This window comes from Aedes albopictus, chromosome 2 (genome assembly GCF_035046485.1).
Source record: "Aedes albopictus strain Foshan chromosome 2, AalbF5, whole genome shotgun sequence".
Taxonomy (NCBI): domain Eukaryota; kingdom Metazoa; phylum Arthropoda; class Insecta; order Diptera; family Culicidae; genus Aedes; species Aedes albopictus.
In genome coordinates this window covers 318,133,615-318,155,318 of record NC_085137.1, presented here as the reverse complement: position 1 = coordinate 318,155,318, position 21,704 = coordinate 318,133,615, and the positions used below count along the sequence as shown (strand labels likewise).

The window sequence follows — 21,704 nt, the reverse complement described above, 5'->3', positions numbered from 1 at the left end:
GCAAATCTGACAGGAAAAGGCCTACTTTCCCACACCAAATTGACAGTGCTGTAATGGTTCATTACAGCACTGATTTGCGTTGCGTAATGGACCATTACAGCACTGTTTTCAGTTTTGGTCAACTTCTTGATGCTTTCTGGGCGCAGTTTCGAAAAATTGTGACAAATGCACAGTATAACCTGTTATGTTCAGATTTTCTTAAACATGGCTATGAACATCAGTGTCCATATTGATGAAAAAGTTTTGTTAAAAACTATCCTCAAGGGTAATTTATGGAATTGCAAAAAACGTTGTACGCAACTCGGTGCAGAACTCGATTTTTCCAGCACTCGTCGTAATTATCCAACTCGGCAAGCCTCGTTGGATAAATGTACGACTCGTGCTGTAAAAATCGTCATTCTGCACCTTGTTGCGTAAACTACTATTATCTAATTCAGGACTTTTTTGGTGAACATGTTAAAACTTAAAAGTTAATTCCAGAAAAGCGTAGGGGAGACTGGGGAGACTTGATCCCTTTTTCTTAATTTACCAGAAACTTTAAGAAAAACACAAAACTAGATCCGATTTCCGTACAAAATCGCAGGTAAACATCTATAGCAATTTATTACACAAAAGAAGGCCTTTAAATTATTGTTAAAGTTTTCAAAACTGTGTTTTTATGAAGGCATGTCTTATGATGTATTTTTCAAAAATGGGTGACACTTGATCCCCCTTTGAGCACATGATTTATTTAAAGGAAAAATAATTCCAGAGTCTTCCTATTCATTTACTTTTCGAGTTTTCTTGTATTTTCGATGAATATGGAGTGTTTGAAATTGTAAGATTTCCTTAAATTTTTAAGGATATGCCGTATTTTCAAAATGGGGAGACTTGATCCCCCTTTTCTTGGTTTGTACTAAAGTTATAATTATCTGACACATTTTATCGTTGAATAGACTAGAATTCCAAGTAAATAGAGGCTTCCGAATAGAATTTTATTTTTCACTTGTATATTGTGTGTGGTATCCTCGAGGGATCAAGTCTCCCCATGCCACTGTTGTGTATACTAAGCTGAATTAATTAAAATATGTTAACAGCAGCCTTATGATGATGATGATGATGATGATGATTGAAGTGTACCCACCATCATCGCAAGGATTACCTATGGCTGCAGAATCACTCCGGGAGGAAATGATCTACCTGATGGTTTGTTGTAGCAGGGTGAGTTAAAATTCCTGAATTCCTTCGGTAGTCAACATAAAGTTGCTATCTCATGACAAAAGTCTGGCAAATCCACGAACTTAAGTCCGGGCATCAGTTCATTTAACTCCCTTAGGCTACCCCCCCGTGTGTGTGTGTGTAAACCCCGTCATATAAAAATGAAAATTGTAATATATTATAATACAAAGACAATGGAAAGTTAAATAAGATGAATCTCAATTGTTATCTCTACCCAAGTGACACAAAAAACATGGATGGGATATATATGCGAAAATCCGGTTTTAAATGTGTCAACAAAAATGAATTACCTTCTTCCGCTGAAATTGAACACGTTTGAATGGATACATACCAAAGGTTGAGCTGTCCCTAGCTACCCTATCCCTCGTTCCGGCTCCCGGCAACTTGCTTGTCCAGGACGCACACATCATAGAAGTGGCAGAACTTGATCTTACCCTGTTTGAAGCTACACGGGCCGCGTTTCCGCACCAAAATTGCCATTCCAATGCCCAAGACCATTCCAGGCCAAGTCGGACGGTGCCGTGCCAGAGTGTAGCACATCAGCCAAGGTCGTACTTGCCCGTTTACGGATGATTCCAGCACGTACACATTTCCACCAATAGGTCGTCTCAATCACTTCACCGTTTATCAAGCGTCACAAACTTTCGGTTGTAAAGTACTTGTATACCAGCCTTGGTTAGTTCTTCACACATTTCCAACAATCAGCCGAAATTAAAAAAAAAGAGATTGACAGGTACAATAAATCACGGAGCGAAAATTTTCGCGTCCGTACTAGGGCGCCGCACACTACGATGTTTTTTGTTAACAGCAGCCTTATTTGGATAAATAAAATTGAAAGTATTTTGTTCAAACTATGTGCTGTGAAATTTTGACACGATTTGGTTCAATTTTCACATAGTTATTGAGGTTGTTCAGAATCGCCTAAAAGATTTCTGAAAGACTGAAAACAAACCATCAGCCGATAAAAAATAATGCAATTTACAATCGAAATCACTTATAGCCAAAACATAGTCGTTTGTCCAGGAGTAGTTTTGGAAAAATTATGCTAGAAGAAAAATGTTTTTGATTCCGAGCAAATATGGGGGGAACAAGTCTCCCCAGGGATCAAGTCTCCTCAGTCTCCCCTATCTAAAGAAAAACTGCCAATATGCCTTAAATTTCTTGGAAAAGATTTGGTGCACATTACTTGTTTTGTTTTTTTTCTGTTTTTCCACTCCTAGAAATATCAGAAATATAGAAAATTTTATTTATCATAGGTAGACACTATTAGGCTTAAATTTACATGACCTGGAATTTTTAGTGAAATAGACTGGAAAGTCAGGGAATTTGATTTTCAAAACTAAGTCGACACCCATTCGTGTTTATCAGACATTTTCCAATCGAAAAAGCTTAACTCCCCGAGGTCTTTTTGGCCGTTCTAGAGATACAGCGTTTTTAGGCTGGAAAACTGATTAAGACCAAGGAGAATAGAAAACTATGTAAAAATAATAATATGACAGTGTTGCCAGTTTATCAACTATGGATTTATTAGAATGGATAACAATAAATTGCTAAAGTTTAAAATTTATGTATTATAATCCTTATTTCAATTGAAATTCTACCTATGTAAACATTAAGGTTGACGAAAGTGTTACCAGACATTTTAATTTTATTGATCGAAACGTAAGAGAACATAGGGTTGTTTTTGATCTCACAATCGGGCTGAAAAGCTAAAAATCCTAAAAATAGGTTCAGAATTACGAAAAACCATTCTGGATGACATGTTATGCCTTAACGTACAAATTGCTATTCATTTTTTTTGTTTATCCATTGTTTTGAACTAAATTGGAAATTGCCCACCTGAAGGTTAGATGGATTGAACTCATGTTTGGGAACTTTCCTTTCTCCGAGCAAGTTCAAAACAATGGATAAACAGAAAAAAATAGCAACTTGTACGCTAAGGCATAACATGTCATCCAGAATGCTTTTTCGTAATAGGACGCAATCAGTGAAGTACTAGATTGAAAGTAGTGAGCAGGATTTTTGTATGGTGAGATGATCAATTCTCCATTTCTGCAATGAAATGGTGCCAACAGCGTGGGTTATATAGTTTGTTGCCTGATTTGATGCTGCTTGAGCAAAAGTTTGGGTAACTGTGTTGTTTATGTTGCCAGAAAAAATAATACAACAACGCAATTATCCAAACTTTTGCTCAAACATCATCAAATTAGTCAAGAAATCATATAACCTACGCTGTTTGCAATTTTTCATTGCAGAAATGGAGAATTGATCATCTCACCATACAAAAATCCAGCTCACTACTTTCAATCTAGTACTACACTGATTGCCTCCTATTCTGGACCATGAATAAATTTCAGTGAACATCTGAATTTACCACTGCCCTTATTAAAGGTTTGTTCAAAGAATAAAAAGTTGCATACAAAACGAAAACTATCAAGGTTCAGTGTTGCCAATAGTAATAAAATTGTAAAAAAGGAATTTATGATTCTTGCTTGATAATATGATTTGATACAAAAGTTCTCATGTAGATTTTTACAACAAAATTAAAATGTCTAGCAACACTTTCGTCAGCCTTAATGTTTATGTAGAATTTCAATTGAAATAAGGATTATAATACATAAATTTTGAATTTTAGCAAGTTATTGTTATCCATTCTAATAAATCCATGATTGATAAACTGGCAACACTGTCATATTATTTTTACATAGTTTTCTAATCTCTTTGGTCTAAGTCAGCCCAAATCACCTTTGAATTGCAATAATGTTTTATTAGCGAAACTTGTAAATTGAACATATTTTATATATTGAAGAATAACGGTCTCCAAGCTTAAAAACGCTGTATCTCTGGAACGGCCAAAAAGACCTCGGAGAGTTAAGCTTTTTCGATTGGAAAATGTCTGATAAACACGATAAAAAATATTTTGAAATCAAAATATACTCATTCGACGAAAAACCGATTTGAAATTTTAAAATTGAATTGAATATTTTTTCATTATTTCCATATTATGATTGAATGATATGACAATTTCCCTCCAATTTCACCAATACAACACTAATGTATTGTTACCATGTCAAAACGCTCATTAGAAACATTTAAAAGTATCATTTTGACACTAAAGTGTGTTTACATGAAGCGGATTTCTGCTCGTTCACTGCATTCATAGTGAAAAAACGAAAGCTGCGGTAAGGTGATTTAAGCGATACACAGAATGTAGTAACGTTTTTATTCCACCAAGAAGCAATTAAATTCACATATCAGGTATGTATTTTGCATTATAGACACTATAGATTCCATAGACTCGCGGAGGCGAAGACAACTGTAGCCAAACGAACTGTCAGTTCGTGTAGCCAAACGAGCATGACGTCACGATTTCAATAGCGGCAATGGATTGCGTGACGTCATATTCGCTCGGTACACTCTAAATTCACCGCAAAACACACTAAAATCGTATTGCTCAACCATGTCTCCGCGAGTCTATGGAATCTATAGTGTCTATATTTTGCATTACCGAAGTAAGTTTACCAAGAAAGTACGATTACTCGTACTTTTTAATTGAAACAAAAAGGCACGGTGAATGGGTACCCTAAAAATCAATGGTCTCCATTCACCGTGCCCCATATTGTCCCATATATCTAGAAAAAATCGAACATTCGTTTTTCTAATAAAATCTCGCAATTTATTTCTTGAAATAAATTTTAACGAAGAAAATTCCCTTGGCTGGGTTGTTTTGAACATTTTTAAACAAATTAGAATAAAATTTCTCATACACGGTGAATGGGTCCCTACTACCACGGTGAATGGTGACCTACCACGGAATTAGGCGACCCTACTACCCTTTACTAATTGTATTATATTACCAAATTTTGTGAAAAATTTTCTACTTCTGTGGATATTACTTTAATTTTAACCTATAATGAAGGCAATTAAAAGCGGCACCAACAATGTTTATAAGACTGGTGTCAAATGACAGCCCTTACTAGCTCCGAATCCTCTTAGATCCACGGTGAATGGTGCCTTGACGGTATGGCAAAACTGTATCTTAAAAATAATATTTTACCTGGATTCCCCTAACAATTTTCTTTAAAAATGCCGAAGGTCAAAAATGTGTTTATGTTATAGTTTCAAAGCTATAAATTAGGAAAAGAAAGAGAAAACTTGGATTTTTCTTGTATTGGCAAAGACGAGGGGTGCTCCCACGGGCCGAGGGGTGATCCGATCGGCACCAAAATTTCACTGAAACAAGTTTTCACATTGTTTTCATCTGATTTTCACATGGACTGTTTTCATATGCGTGTCCATTGAATTTTATGGGAATATCACATAGATTTTGCGAAGTTATGTGATTTTTCAATAGAAGCTATGTGATTTTCTAATGTTTTCCATAGACCGTATTGATTTCATGTGATATTTCCGAAGAAATTTTCATCGGAAAATCCAATAACAGTTATATAGCCAAACTAAAGGAAATTTTGCATTGGATGTGATTTATTTTTTCAGTGTTTGGATTTTTTCTTCCTCCATTTAAACAAACATTCCAACAAAATTTGTTCAAACTCCGTGATGGTAGATAACACGCGACGTGTACATTTGGTATGGAATGACCCATATGCAAAATAGCCATTGGCAGTGGGGGATCTCAGTTAATAAATTCTGAAAGTTCTCAAAAACACTATGCTGAGGTTCAGGCTGTGTCCCAGTTGGAACGTTACGTCAAAAGGGAGAGAGCGAGAATCTCTCAGCAATTTAAAACGAAATTGGTTCAAAATATTGACTAGGGTTGGGCGCGGTATAAATGTACCTATTAATTTGCGAAACAAGTTTGGCCGTTTTCAAAAATTACAGGAGATTTTGTTCATTGCGTAATTTTTATATAACACCTAAAGACATCAGTTGAATTAATTTTGAATTTCTACTTTTTTAGGAATTCTAGAGATTTATCCAATGATTCATTTCAAAACATTTTCCACGGATTCCTTCAAAAAAATTTCTGTGTTTTTTTTTTCTCAGAAATTTTACCAGTATTTTCTTCAGGAATTCCTCTAGAGGAATCCTCCATAAATTTCACGAAGAATTCTTCAAGAAAACCATCCATGCTTGAGTAATTCCTGTAAGGATTATTTCACAAATTTCACTGGGATTTCTTCCAGTAATCCATCCATGGATTCCAGACATTCTGACAGTATTTTTTTTCTCAGACAATCAAAACTGTCAAATTATTTGTGAAATTTCTTTAAATTTTCCTTTAAAAATCTTAAAATATTGCTTCCAATATATTTTTTAGGAATGCCTTAATTTTCTCCCTAAATTTTCTAAAGAATTTATATATTTCTGAATGGCTCCATTGTTCCATTAGAATTTCCATCATTTTCGTCACGACAAATTGTATATTTTCAACCCCACTCCCTCAATAATGGTACAGTTTTTGTTGGGACCTCTAAAATTTTTGTATGGGTTTGTCACACTTTGCTGAGCCCCCCTCCATTCCCAAAACGTAACTTAATTTATGGACGTTCTTCTTTCAGAAATAACTAACTCGAATAATTCCTGTATAAAGTAATCAAATATTTTTTGCAGGAATTCTTCCTTCATAAATTCTGTCAGCGATTCTTCAATAAATTTATTCCAATTTTTTCAAAGAGTTTCCTCTTCCATGGAATCTATCAAAAACTCGGCCAGTGATAACTTATATAGCGACTTTCTCTGGTATATTATTATTGATTTTTTTTATGGAATACTCCCCAGGGATTCCTTTAAAAAAAATTCCTGTGATGTCTTCAGGGGTCCGGAAATTCCTCCAGCGGTTCCTTCAAAAAATCCTTCAGTAATGCGTACAGATATTTTTTTTTTTCACGATTTCCTCCAGAGATTTTTTCAGGAATTTCTCCAAAATTACCGCAGTAATGTTTACAGGAACTCATGTTTTTCAATGATTCCAGCTGGTATTTCTCTAGAGATTCCTGCAGAAATTCATACAGATTCCTTCAGACGTTGCTCCAGTATTCCTCCAAGTATTCCCCCACAAATTGCAACAGGATTCAAACCAAATATACATCTAGGAATTTTTGCTCGGATTTGTTAAGAAATTCTGAAATTCTCATGAGATTTTCTAGAAATATTTGCAGGAGTTTAAGTGTTTATCCAGACATTCTTCTAGGGATTCCCATAAATATACGATCACGAATTCCTCCGGGAATCGTTACAGAATATCCCCCATGAATGGAATTCCACCAAGGGTGTTTCCAGGTATTCCTCCAAGAATTTCTTCAGCAACTTCTTCTGGGATTCCTTCAGGAATTTTCCTGTGATCTTTCAGATATTTCTCAACAGGTTCCTTCTAAAACTGCTTTAGAAATCGCCTAAGAAATTGTAACCTGCGTGTTACAATTAACCCGTTTTGTCTAGTTTTGTCACTGCGTGTACTCTGAGTATTTTGTATATAGTCCTTTGTTGATAATCAGAGTAATGTTTTTGTTTTGATTGGGCAACATGCACCACCAATGAGAGTCTAATGAAGGTGCGGAAGAGACACTTCGTGTGCGTGAGATCCGTGTTTGGTGTAAAACATGTCACTACTACAAGCAAAGCGAGCTCCCATAAGAACGCGTGTCAAATAGTGACGTCACTATTTGTGTTTACATTTTTCTTTGCTTACTAATACATAGCCATCTCTTCTTCTTCCTCACCTGTAATATACTCTCATTGATGCACCACCACTGTCGTGATGTGCAATTCATTTTAATTTGTTATTTTCCTGTATGATTTTATTTGGTGTTAGGTTTTTTCATTTTAATATGTTAGGAAATAAATTATAGTTTAGGTTTAGATAGATTTTTAAATGAAGTTAGGTCCCATTCTCCTCCCGTTGCAAGGAAAGCGGCGCAACATAACAGCATAACAAGTCGAGCACGGTGGTAGGAGATGGCGGGAAGGTGGTATGCGATATTCTGGACGGAGGATGACATTTTGGAAAGGGGAGATCGTTTTGTACCGCGAAAGTGTCCGGACGCGCATTTTCTACTCCGCTCATCTGTGCACCGTTTAGCGATTAGGGAGTCAGGAATACCTGGATGGTTGTTCCCAGGTCCACGGGAGTGAAAAGTGCCACATAGTTCCCGGGAAAGTGTCGACCCGCGGTCCAAGAACGGTAGTGCTGTGATAGTGCAGTGAATATAGTGTTGGGTCGCCGCTATTGAGAGGCTAAGCGTTGAGGACCTTTCCGCCTCTTGCGGCTAATCGCCAAGGACCCAGTCACACACTCGCCGTCCTTACTGTGGGGGCTCAGCCAGTAGAGTACCTCGCCCCCGCGGTTGATCGCCAAGAAGGACGAAGTTAGGTGGTACAAAGGGGCGTACCACCTAAGGCAAGAAATTGCGATTTCTGCCAGTGCTATCTACGGCGAGTAGGTAGCACGGTGAATAACACCAGCGTCGCTAGGGGGGGTCCGACAAAGGAGTTAATCTCCTCCCCCTAGCTAAAAGCCAAGGACCGTCGCTTCGGCGGCGAATTAGCCCAACGCGAAGAAGAGGAAGGTGAAGAAGCAGAAGTGGAAGAAGAAGGAAGGAGGTGCCCTGCATCTCGTGCAGGAGCCGTGCAGCGACGAACGCCACCACCGTGCACCACCACCAGCAGCAAGGGCCCCAACGTGTGTCATCGAGCGTCGACCAAGGACGTAGCAAGGGAGGAGATTCAGGACAGACGTAGAATAGAAGTTTTAAATTGAAATATTTCTTCCTTTTTCCCATTATAACCCATCCGAAATCCAAAGTTTATTGGAAGTACCCTGCTCCGAGCCGCCCTGCCGGGCAAGTGCAGGTAAGGGCAAGAAAGCAATTCTTACAAAATATCTCCTGAAACTCCTTCAGTATATAAAGAAATATTTCATGATTTTCAGGATTTTTTTCATAAAATTTTCCATGGATTTTTTTTCTCTTTTGAGAAATTTATCTAGAACATTTTTTTAATTTCAACGACATTCTTTTCGGAATTTCTCTTGTGGTTCCTTCAGAAGATTCTCCTAAGATTCTTTTAGAGATGCCTCTAGAAATTCATTCAAATTTTTACATTAGGAAGTTCTGAAGCAAGCCCAGGTAGAATTCCTAAAGATATCTTGAAAGAATGTCTTGCAAAATTACTGAAATTTCCGGATCAATTTCTGGAAAAAGAATTATCGGAGGGAAATTTAACAGCAGAAATTTAAAAACATCTGTAAGAATTCTTCAGAGTTATTGAAATTAATTTCTAAAGAAATTAAATTTTTTGATGGAAACTCTGAAGGAATGCCCGGAAAACTGGATCATGCTCTGCAGTAATTTTAAGAAAATTTCTTGGTTTTCCTGGAGAATCACAAGAAAAAAAATCCTAATGCGACTTTTGAAATAATTGATGGAAGAATTTCTAAAAGGTATCATGAAAAATCTTCGAGATAATTTCTGAAAGAATTCCTGATCGAAGATTTCAATACATTCAAAGAGAATTATATGATGTGACCCGAGGAGGAATATCAAATAATCTTCTAGGAAACCCCGGGAGAAGCTTTTAGAAGAATCTCCTGACAATTTTCTAGAGATATTTCTGGAGAAATGCCTAGTAGAATCCCTGAGAAATTTCTAAAAAGAACTCTGGAGAAATTCACAGAGAAATTCCTGAAGAAGTAATCTCTAGAAAAACTTCAACAAAATTTCAGAAAGCCTTTCTACAAAACACTCGAATTTCTAAAGTAATCGATAGAGGTTTTTTGGGATCAATACCCGGAGGAACCTCTGAAGAATTTCCTGAAATAATCTCTTGAGGAATTACTGAAATAATGACTAGAGCAATCTTTGATGAAACATCTGAAATAATCGCTAGAAGAATTCGTCTTTAATCTGTTTTCTGTACGAATCGGGGTTTTTAAAGGAAAATCGGGATGAATACCTGAACAAACAGCTGGAGAAATATCTTGAAGAGTTTCCTGAGAAAGTTCTAGATGAATTCCTGGGAAAATGTTGAAGAAAATTCTTTAGGAATTTCTAGAGGCAAGTTTGAAGGAAATCATAGAAAACTTCCTGCAATAGTTTCAGAAAAAATCGTAAACATATTACAGTCAGTAGTTTTATCCGCATTACTTTTTCACAGTACTTTTTGAAGAATTATTAGAGGATTTTGAGAAGTAATTTCCATGCAACTCCTTGGTCCTAGATCCACAAACTTACAGATCCTTGGATGGATGTTTTCCTATATCTAAAATAAAATCTACAAAATTATATTTTGTTTTAGGAGCAGCAAAATTGTCACATTTATAATTTTTAAATTCTGGTAACACCGTCACCGCCGCCGCCGATGACTTAAATTACTATGTACGCCGCCATCGATAAAATGTGCTTCGGCGCACACGTCTAATTCTAATATGCTCTCTTGCATGAATATTAAGGTAGATTCTTTTAACAGGTCTGTAAACTCTCCATCGAATTCCTTTTCCTGTAATATCGGCACTAAATATTAAACTAACATTCCTACCCTTTCCTAGCTATTGTAAGGACGTAGCCAGGTATACAACACAGTAGACGTTCGATAACTGCAACATATTTAGGTTTCCGAATGAAATTCGATAACTGCAACAACTGACACACGTCAAAGAACTCTCAGTTGCTGCAGAATGCTAATGAGGTGTTTTCGAACATGTTTTTTTTTCAGATAAGCTGGCTCTCAATAATATGTGCGATTTTGTCTGAGATTTCTAGACTGAGATATCGGCGTAATAAATTGATTGTGCAGGAGTGCCATCTAGTAAGATGATTTTAAATCAGAGATTATTGAAATTGAAAAATTACTTTTTTTCTTTTTTTTCTCGGTTCCTAGCGGCACGCCGAGGGACGTAGAAACCTCTCCCATCACTGTGCGCACAATCGTCTCGCGTCTATATGGAGGAGCACGATGCCACAGACAAACAGACGTAACACCTTGAACGATTTTCATGAAAATCCATCGCCCAGTTCACACTACCATCACCTGGTGGGAAAGTTGCACGAATCACTGTGTTGTGCAATATCGTCAACAGAAGGCGGTAGTGTGAAACGTCAAACGCATAGAAAATCGATGCGTGCGCTTCTGGCTGTGAAAACCACAACTATGAAAATTTAAAATGATCGTTAAAAGCGTGGTCGATGGAAATTTCGCAAGTGTTACGTCTGTTTGCCTGTGACGATGCGTTTGCGCGGACAACGACAATTCACTAGGCCTTTGGATAGGATAGAGAACGTAATCCTTCAGAAGCAGTTCACCAGCCGTGCACGGAACATGTCGTCCAGTAAGACACTGTTGCGTACTGACTCCGAAGGTTACGGTAGAAGGTGTGAAAGTTTTGGTTTTGTCATATGGTCGATTTTGTTTGAATTTGTTCTTTTGTCATGTTATTGTTCAAATTCATGTTGTGCCCTGTAATCCACTAATCTTTGGTGTGTCTATGATCCGTTACATGGTCGATGTGTTCGTTATGTAAATTTTTTGATCCTCATTTTAGTACTGTTTTTTTTTTTATCTTTGAAAGTTGTCTTTCGTCCATATCCCTAGCACTATCAGCATCTGTCCAAATAGGTCCTAACTAAAGAAAATATTTCATACACTTAACGTCTAATTTGTCATAAATAGGTTACGTTAGTCAATGTCGAACTAGTCAGTTTTAGTCGATTTCGTCAAATATGCGTCTTAAGTCTTGATCACACGTTAGCTTCGAATCTATAAGCAAGCACTAATGCTGCACTTTCCCACTATTAGTTTCTTAGTTAATTTAAATTGATATTGCAAGAAAACGTTATTAAGCATCAGGCATTCGAAATATATTAGAGTTTACTCTAAAAACTATCAGATATAAAAATAATAAAAGTTAAAATTAAATCACGTAAGCAAATCAAATGTTGAGAACTAGGTATAAGCAAATTGAATACACTAGATACAACTAAGGGTCGATTTCTTCACCCTGGCTTAGGCGTTAAGCCAGGTTTAACTATATGGGTAAGCCTGGCTTACGGGTTAAGCCGAGGTGAAGAAATCGGCCCTAAGTATTACATTATTGATTTTTATAGTGTTTGTTAATGACCATGCTGAGGGTGACGGGTTCGATTCCCGGTCGGTCCAGGATCTTTTCGTAAAGGAAATTTCCTTGACTTCCTTGGGCATAGAGTATCTTCGTGCCTGCCACACGATATACGCATGCAAAATGGTCATTGGCAGAGGAAGCTCTCAGTTAATAACTGTGGAAGTGCTCATAGAACACTAAGCTGAGAAGCAGGCTTTGTCCCAATGAGGACGTTACGCCAAGAAGAGAGAGAGAGTGTTTGTTAAAATTAACCGAATAGTAGGAAGCCCAGACACCAATGCAGTCTGCTGACTCCAAAAAGATTCTAAGATTCGTCACAAAACACAAATATTTTCATTATGATCCACAACGATTCTCAAAACCCTTCCAGAATCAACCGACCGGAACTGTTTTCTGAGTATAGAAACTACTGCGCCCTAGCAGGTCCCTTCTGTTTATCGAGCATTTCTGATAAATCAGCCATACTCCATCTGTAGCAGCCGGTTCGTAATGAACCGTTGGAGGCGCATTAAAGTGTTAAAGGTGATATTTTCAATACAAGAATTACAATTAACATCCTTCACTTTAATACCGTCAAACCCTGTGATCTTGGCCATAGAGATTATTGTAATTGAAAAATTACATTCATATAAATAAATCTGCCGAAGTCATCAACTTAGAATATTTTCTCTCGATTGAGATATCAAGTACCTAACAAAATGTATATTACATTTTTGAAATGTGGGTTGGAAGTCTTATCCACATGTAATCTTTGAAGTTATGCTTTCGCCACCTGATGAGGCAATTCTGAAGTAAATTATCCATCAAATAAGAAGTATTGGTGTTGTTTGTCATTATATTGCATCAAGACATTCACCTTAAAAGAATTTTGCTGAGCGAATATGTACTAGGGTGCGGGCTCCGGTTTTGGCCAGTCTAAGGGAAATCATTTTTATAAAAATAATCAATAATCCTATGAAAACAACCAATGCGTCAAATAAAAGGTTTCAATCTATATTTTGAAGGAAAAATGCAGAAATCAAGCCAATACTTGATTTTTGTATTAAAAGTGGCACTGGCCAAAATAGAAGCTCTGCCGCAGTTTTGGCCATATTCTTAAGTTTGGTTTCTATTTTGGCCAATCACGTGTATTTCTAATGGGGGTGGCCAAATTAGAAGCACCCTGGCCAAAATAGATATATGGGAGCAGATTTTTAAAGGAAATATATTTTTTCTTCCAGTTTTTAATTAAAATGTGTGGTTTTCACAGCTGTAATTATCATATTGCATTAGGATCTACTAGTAAAAATTAAATTTACGTCGGTTTAGATCGCAACAGGCTCAATACCGCACTATGGCCAAAACTCCGGACTGGCCAAAACTGAAGCTTCTACCCTATTATCAAATAGATTTTGATTAATTAAACACTTTTGCCGAAGACACGAACATTCTATGCATTTGATTTAGAATATCAAGATATTCAAGCATTCAATCCCTAATTTGAATACACACTAATGACATCTACTGGGTTAATTTCGATTTATTTGATCTATCATAAGATTGCCCTTGGTTTGCAGAACATTTTTTTTTTTTCGAAGACAGCAATGTTCTAGGAAGCCATGATCAAAAGATACAAACATTTGTGCCGTGGGGTCCAATGGACCCCAGGGGTACAAAATCGCCGGGTTCAACTTCGACATCGAGAATAATCCATAGTATAACATGAAACTATTGGTATATTTGCACAAATAACTTCATCATAGTTTGAATGAACTCTAAGAATGGGGCCGATATGTCAATTCAAACTTGTTTGCGATAACTTTAAAGTGGCTCTGGGGTCCAATGGACCCCAGGTATCCATTTGAGGGTTGAAGAGTGTAATGTGAAGTGAAATCTTTAAAATCAAAATGTCGTTTCATAAATTTCGTGTCTTGTCCTTTATCTGCAAGAGTATAACATTTTTTTTAACTTACCCTGCCGATGAACCGTTGTATCCATTCCTGAGCAGTAGTGCTTATAACTCGAAAAGAACCATTGATGTTATCCATAACACTACCACAGAAAATATTCAAGTTATGCAGGAAAATCAGAAAATTATCCACAAAATTTAACATTTTGCAATTGTACACTTTCTTTGGAAGAAACCATTGACATATCACTTGCTTGATGTATTTTTTTATAAAAAAAAAAATCAATCAATACTTCGATCTTAGAAAATACGCAAATCACCTGGAATTGTTTCGTCCGTTATACACTAAACTCGTAACCGCGCCCGTCGACAAACCACGTAGTACTGACCACAGAGACAAAATTTAACAAAACAATCCAAACATATTGGCCATGCCAGTTTGCAAGCACCATTTCAACCATTCTTCGAATTAGAATACACACTTTGCATTCTTTCTCCCATCATGCATGCATGTAGTCATGTGCGAGCCCATTGACACCACTAGGAAAGCATGCCGGCGAAATCCCATGGGTGCGCGGTGTGACTGCTGAAGAAGCCATATCGCGAAAGCGACTAGTAAACCTTTGGGGCCATTGTTCACCCACGTACACTGCCGTGAATCGCAAATCTGTCCCATTTGCATAAGAAATCCAGCAAAGATGGGACTGATATGCGATTCACGGCAGTACATACATCATCGCCATAAGCTATCGCCTACCATTTACCAAAGAAACGATAGAACAAAATACAGAGAATGCGAAATATGACATAATGGGATTGGTTGATGATGGCGTCAATGTTCGATCACATTTTAAACTGTTTTGCTGGTTGTCTGAAATACATTAAAGTACAATAAAAAGACATTTGAAAAATCCTAAGAAAAATACGGTTTGGTATTCGTGTATGGGACACGGGTTTCTAAGCAAGCAAACTTCAATTTTTAATCGAAAGTGAAAAACACTGTTTTACTTGGAGAATCCTCGAGATTTTATTAAGCAGCTGCAAATGTTCAAATACTCAAAGGGTACAACATTCGTTTTCTCATACAAGGTGGAGAGGCAATATTCCTGTTTTAAGAACCAGAAACGCAAGCATAAAAAAGGTTTAAATGATCTGTGCTGAGCAGATCAAGAAATGCACAAACTAACGGTGATTTTGCCCTTTTTTATTGTTAATCAATTAATCGTACAGATGTTACGAAAAAACCAATTCAGCATAAAAGTTGTAAACTAATTATAACGGGACATGGACTTGAAGTTAATTATAGTTAATCAGAACATGGTAAACTATACTAATGTATAAACTAAGTCATTGCAATTAAAAATCATGAACGGCGCTATAATCATGTGAAAGCCTTATTTCCACTTCCGATTCTGAACTCCAAATCGGAACCCGATAGCTCCTTTTCGAACAAAGCCCGAGCTGTCGGCGAAAACACGCGACATTTTTACAAACGGACTCCAACCGCATCGGGCCATGGAGTCAAAATTGTCCGAGCTGTACTTACGAATGCAGTAGTCATGGTCCTTATTCACCAGCTCCAGATAGTAGCGACGGCGCAGACTTGAAGTCTTCTTCTTCAATGGTGAGCACAGCATCAAGTACACGCCGATGTACGATTCGGCGCAGACCCTATTGGCTTTCTCCCGCTCCACGTACATACACCAGGAACGGCCACTGAAGTCCTTGATGGGGTGGGATTTGATTTGCAACGTATCGGTGGTGTTGTCCTCCGGAAATTGCAATTTATCCAGAGGGATACGGAAATATCCAACGGAATATTGCTCCCTGTTAAGGAAACAAATGTGTTAATGTATATACATTGATTGATTGATTTGTCTTTATGAAAAAGACTTTCAGCCCTTGGCTGGTTCGTCTCTTACCCATATACATAATTTCAATGCAAGGTGTCTCAAAGTTTAACTCAGAGTCAAATGACAACATTTAAGTTACAAGTAATTGCTTGAGTCACCTCAAGTTTTCTTCAAACAATAGATTTTTTTGTAAGAATGTTCTAATAATAGTTACACAACTAAATGAAACTTACGACTCGGCCAGCTTTGAAACGACACCGTTGTACTTATCATCCAGTTCAAATTTTGTCCGTTTGAGATCCAAAAAGTTCAACGTAAGTGCTTGTCGTTCTACGATGATTGACTTGGGTCTCATCCAGATACCCAGCGAAACTTCGTCAGTACTGGATATGAATCCCTTTTCTTTCAGCTTTTCCATTTCTATCAAATCGATGTGACAATTGGTGGATTGAGTTTCCTGCATGGTGCACAGCGTGTTGCGATGATCGACGTGAATGATTTCCACATACAACTGGAAGAAGAGGCTGAAAACAGAAGTTTAGGAATACTTTCTTCATTGAAAATAACTCATTCGAGTACCTGTGCTTCAGCAGCTGTTTCTGTGAAAAATCGATGGTCAAAAATTGTCCCTTGAAAACACGAACGGTCCAAAAAGTTTCGCTACTATCCGATACGTCCACACTGGCGATGACATCATACTTCGGATCTTCAAAGTGGCGGGAGAAGTTGTCCAGGATGATCGGAACCTTCCGACATTGAGGAATCAGTGAACTGTAACCAAAACGTGACTGATATTATTAACGCCAGCTACAATCATACATTCATAATTATTCGTCTTAGTCATTCTTTGTTTTCCTTGTTTCCATGATTTAAGTGAAAACATGCTGAAGGAACATTCCTAATAGAACTGATAGGATATTTTATCCTTCAAATTTCCTGTTCAAATCTGAGTCTACCGGTAAACTTTAACGATTTTAAACGGGAAATCATTGCTCATACTCCTAGTTAGCAGTTCCATGTGGTGAAACTAGGGTGATAAGCCCAAATCAATTTTATTCAAATTCGGAAATACACATAATCATAATAACATAATAAGGGTCTCCAGTTAGCCTAGTGGTTAAGGCTATGGATCGCCAATCCGGAGACGGCGGGTTCAATTCCCGTTCCGGTCGTGAAAATTTTCTCGACTACCTGGGCATAGTGTATCATTGTACTTGCCTCACAATATACAAATTCATGCAATGGCAGGCAAAGAAAAGCCCTTCAATTAATAACTGTGGAAAAAGAACACTAAGTTGAAGAGAGGCAGGCCAAGTCTCAGTGGGGACGTCGAGCCACAAAGAAGAAGATGAAATACACATAATATACACATAACGACTCACCATTCGTAGTCATGATAGTCAATCGGCGGTGGGAAAAGAGCCTGTGCATTGGGAACCAACGCAGCCGCTTCCAGCTCCAATTCGTCCTTTTTGGCAATAAACTCATGCTTGGCCAAACAGTTGATTTTGCCCTGCAACTCCTCAAACAGCAACTTTCTCTTTATAGGCACTTCCTTTCGCAACAAACACAATCGCAGTTTGTCCTCCTTCCATTCGACGGCCTCCGACTTTGCCGTGTCCATAAGCTGGTTCAACTCCGTCTCCATGTCGTCTTCGGTCTTACAGATCATCCCAGCGTTGTACTCGGTCGTGTCCACGACGGACTGGAACTGCTGCAATACATCACCCACCACGTTCAGCTTCCCGTTGGTATCGGCCAGCTTCTCCCGGTATACCACGTCCAGGTCATCGATCTGGTGCCGCTTATGATCGGCCGTATTCAAGAAGCATCCGCTGCAAATCCTCGTTCCGCAGGTCAAGCAAAACAGGTTCAACTCTTGATCGTGAACTCCGCAGTTGTCATCCTGTTTTTTCTTCGCAGCCGCAACACACGCCGGGCACATGGTTTGCGGCGTCAACGAAAGCCACACATCAAAGCACTTCAGGCAGAAGAACAAGTCGCAACTGCTGCAAGTTACCGGATTTTCCACCGTGTCTTTGCACGAGCTGCATTCTGCTCGTTGAGATGGCAACAGCGAAGAGGTCGACGATGGAAGGACCGGCTTTACCTCCGTCTCCGCTTCCGTCTCCATCTTCACGGGAATCGGGTTTGTTTCTTCCTTAACTTGAGATGGTTCCTGTTTGCAACCTTTTCGACTGCGACGTTTTTTCGTTTGGGGTTGGGACATTACTTGAGAATATTCGCTGGGGAGGGAAAATATCCTGGAAGATGGAAAAAATTTTCACACGCTGAGACACGATCACAACGTCGACAGACAGACGATCCAACACTGAAAAACAAGAGAACCCAAATTTGAGTATTTTTAAACTCACTTTTGAGTTCTATTTTGCATCCTGTTTCATTCGCTCTCTTTATTGTTGTCAGAGAGTGAATAGCAAAACAACCCAACTTTGAGAGTTCGATGCGGGAAGCCAAAATTGAGTAAGTGACATAGTACCGAAAGTTGAGTAATTTGAACTGACGGTTGAGTAAAAAGAACTTCGACGCTAGGTACTTTGGCCGTATACGCCTAAATGCAAACTACCTACCTCAACATCGACGCTATCAACTCAAAATTGGCTTCCCGCACGCAACCTCAAAGTTGGGTGGAATGAACTCACTTTTGGGTACTTTCGTTTCTCCGTGAAGAGCGCGGTGCCTTGTTGATTTTTCTTTGTTGCTCTCCGTGAAGCCGAAGTTCGAGCGTAGTACTAGAACTAGGCCGATGATTGGTTCAAGATTCAGGGGAAATCTACACTGAAAGGAGCCTTGCAGTAATGACAAGCATAAAAATGTTTTTAAATTTACCATGGCAAAACATGATCATCGACCCACCAGCGCTTCTTGTGTGCGTTTTGTTTCTTCTCACATCAACCGGTTCGATAGCTGAGTGGTAGCATACGAGCCTGATGATGTCAAGGTTCTTGGTTCGAATCCGGTTGCCAACAGAAACTTTTTTTAATTGAAGATCGAGTCCATGGTAAAATTGAAAACATAATTCTGTTGAATTAAAACGAAATTCAGTCTGCACAAATTTAGTGGCGTTGTGCATTTAAATTGACCCTCAGAATAGTAATTTTCACCGCAAGCCGCCGTTCAGTGTACCAATCATTAGCCTGTGTACACTCAGCGAAAAAAACTAACGAAATTCATCAAAATATTATCGTCGCACCACCAAATCGAAGTCGTCGCTTGAAGCACATGCGAAGTAAATTTGAATCTATTTTTTCTGTTGCGCATCATTAAGCTAATTAAGAGCTACAATATGCACTAATCCAAATTGAGTTGCGACAATTCTAAGTCACTAAAAATAATCCGCATCTAGTTTGCATATGCCGCACACATAGATTTTTGCAATCAAGCTTTGCACATAAATTTAACTGGCCTTGCACATAGAACCAGATTCCTAGCCTATCTTAGTTTGCAGATGCAATGCACATAAATAGTAAAGGTCTGTACTTTTTCATTTTAAAGGTCAACCTATTGCATTTTATATGTCATCACAAATAAATAATATGTGTGATTTTTTTAGAAATAAAATCAATCTAATTATCTTATGATGTATTTTGAAGTAGATTTGGTAACTATTGTGATAAATTAGATATTTACAAATGTGATTTTTCGGTGACAGAGCTTTCCAACAGTCCAGGCCAAACGAAAAAGCTACTCTATGTGAGTGAAAGGATGAGGAGATTCTTTCTGATACGGTGGGGACTCGCTGGTACTTTGGACATCTTCAGGCTGGAGCTTTCTCTTCGGAAGACCTCGGTGGCGCGGCGCGTCACTGGTGCTGCTGCCAAACGTAATCCGCTTCAGCATTTTTGGTTACGACCAGCATCTCTACCTAAGCAAAATTGATAATTTCAAATCCCTGAAAGAAATCGTTTATTTAAATCAAATGCAATTTTATCAATCACAAAGAAATAAATACTTACGGGCTCTTGTCTCCAAGCAAAAATCTGCTGATAGATTTCACCTACTTAAGGTTTATCAGCATCCGGATGAATCTTCGGAAGTTCATCTTTGGTCGCTGTGATTTACAGCGTCGTGACCTCGATCTCGATCTGTTGGCATTATTTGATTATTATTACATAAAAGAAAACGAGGGGCGGATCACTAGCGCATTTTCGATTCAGCCTTGCGTATTGACATACGCATTGGCGCATTTTGTTACGCATTAGCGTATTAAGGTGCGCATTTCTAAAATTGAACAACACCTGTCAAAATTTTACAGCATGCACTTTTCAACGCATTGATAAAATTGATCGTATTTTTCTACGCATTGATAGAAAACACGCATTTTTCTACGCATTGATAGAAAACACGCATTTTTATGCGCATTGGTGGAATGCTCGCATTTTCATACGCATTGATAAATAACACGCATTTTCCTACGCATTGACGTATTTTTCAACAAATTATGTATTAAAACTCCAAAAATTCGTCATGCATTCCTGTGCATTTTTCAACGCATTGGATATTTTGGCGCATTTTTCAACGCATTACATTTTCAAATGCATTTTTCAACGCATTGGAGCATTTTGTAACGCATTTTTATCAAAACGCATTTTCGATTCAGTTGTTTTGGAAGTGATCCGCCCCTCGAAAGAAAATGATTAAAATACGTTACCTGAAAATAACTGCAGGAATTCGACCGGGAAGTATCGACCGTAAAATCGTCCAACAATAAAAGTATTTTTTCTTGCTTCATCATTCCGTTAAATAACCCAAGTAACCATTAAGCCGTAAAAATGGCATTAAGTCGGTTCTATAGTCGAATATAGAACATGTTCAACAGAGCTAATTGGAACTATATCCTCTAATAGGGCTGCTCAAAAGCCACTTTTGGCGCATTATTCGGCTGATAAGCGGCTTCCCGTACCGAGTCTCTGGCGAGAAGAATGTCAAATGTAAATAAAAAAAATAAAAAAAAGTTGGAGGGGTTGTATACTAGATACGACCGCAAGTCTGACGTTGAATAACGTCCGTTTATGCATTAGTTTCGACTATTGAATGCTGTATTGAAGTTGATATAGACTCTGATACGAAGTTTTGGGGTCCTTTGGTTTGATTGTAGATGTTTATTGATAGACCTTGATGTTAGTGTAGCGAAGGATGCCATACGAACTCGAAAATCAACTCTTGAGTGGAATTTTGTGTGGCCCTGAAAAGGGCCGTTTGTTGGATTGAAGATGATGATTTATACATTTTGATGTTCATGCAGAATGATTTATCGTCATGTCATGGATCTTGAGGCCGATGAAGGTTGATGGAACATGCTCTGAAAGTTGGTTGAAGTCGGTTGGTGTGGCTGTTTGGAGGAATGTGAAATCATTATTACTGGCTAATCAGAGTTTATCCGGTAAACTACCTGTTTAACACTCAAATAGTGTCAGCATCGGTCGGTGGTGGAGGAAGTACGAATAGCATCTCTTAGTCTCACACTTCACATTTCGCGTAAATGTCAGATCCTCGCATGATCCCCTTTCAGTTGTTGCTTGAGCAGGGTCTGACGCCAGATCAAACCGAAGATACTTCTTCATAAAATCCACGAATTCCAAGTTTTCCTCCATGGATATGTCGATCCCAAAGTTACCGGTGACGACCATAGGCACCTCGACATTGAAAA

The 21,704-nt window shown here is 38.2% G+C and overlaps 2 protein-coding genes across 2 annotated transcripts in view; both read right to left on the bottom strand.

Moving 5' to 3' along the window:
* Positions 1–14,555, bottom strand: part of LOC134288220 (uncharacterized) — an 837,108-nt gene extending 822,553 nt beyond the window's left edge. Inside the window, exon 1 of the mRNA XM_062852333.1 lies at positions 14,245–14,555. Within this exon, the coding sequence (XP_062708317.1) occupies positions 14,245–14,385 (141 nt within the window). The 5' untranslated portion in view covers positions 14,386–14,555. The remainder of the gene's footprint in view (positions 1–14,244) is intronic.
* Positions 14,556–15,363: 808 nt separating this feature from the next.
* On the bottom strand, positions 15,364–18,357 carry LOC109412494 (uncharacterized). The gene is made up of 4 exons (XM_029856673.2): positions 17,416–18,357; positions 16,613–16,804; positions 16,267–16,557; positions 15,364–16,007 (listed from the first exon to the last, which is right to left on the bottom strand). The coding sequence occupies exons 1-4, from the start codon at positions 18,261–18,263 to the stop codon at positions 15,575–15,577; spliced, it is 1,764 nt and encodes a 587-aa protein (XP_029712533.1). The 5' UTR covers positions 18,264–18,357; the 3' UTR covers positions 15,364–15,574.
* Between the last annotated feature and the right edge of the window lie 3,347 nt (positions 18,358–21,704).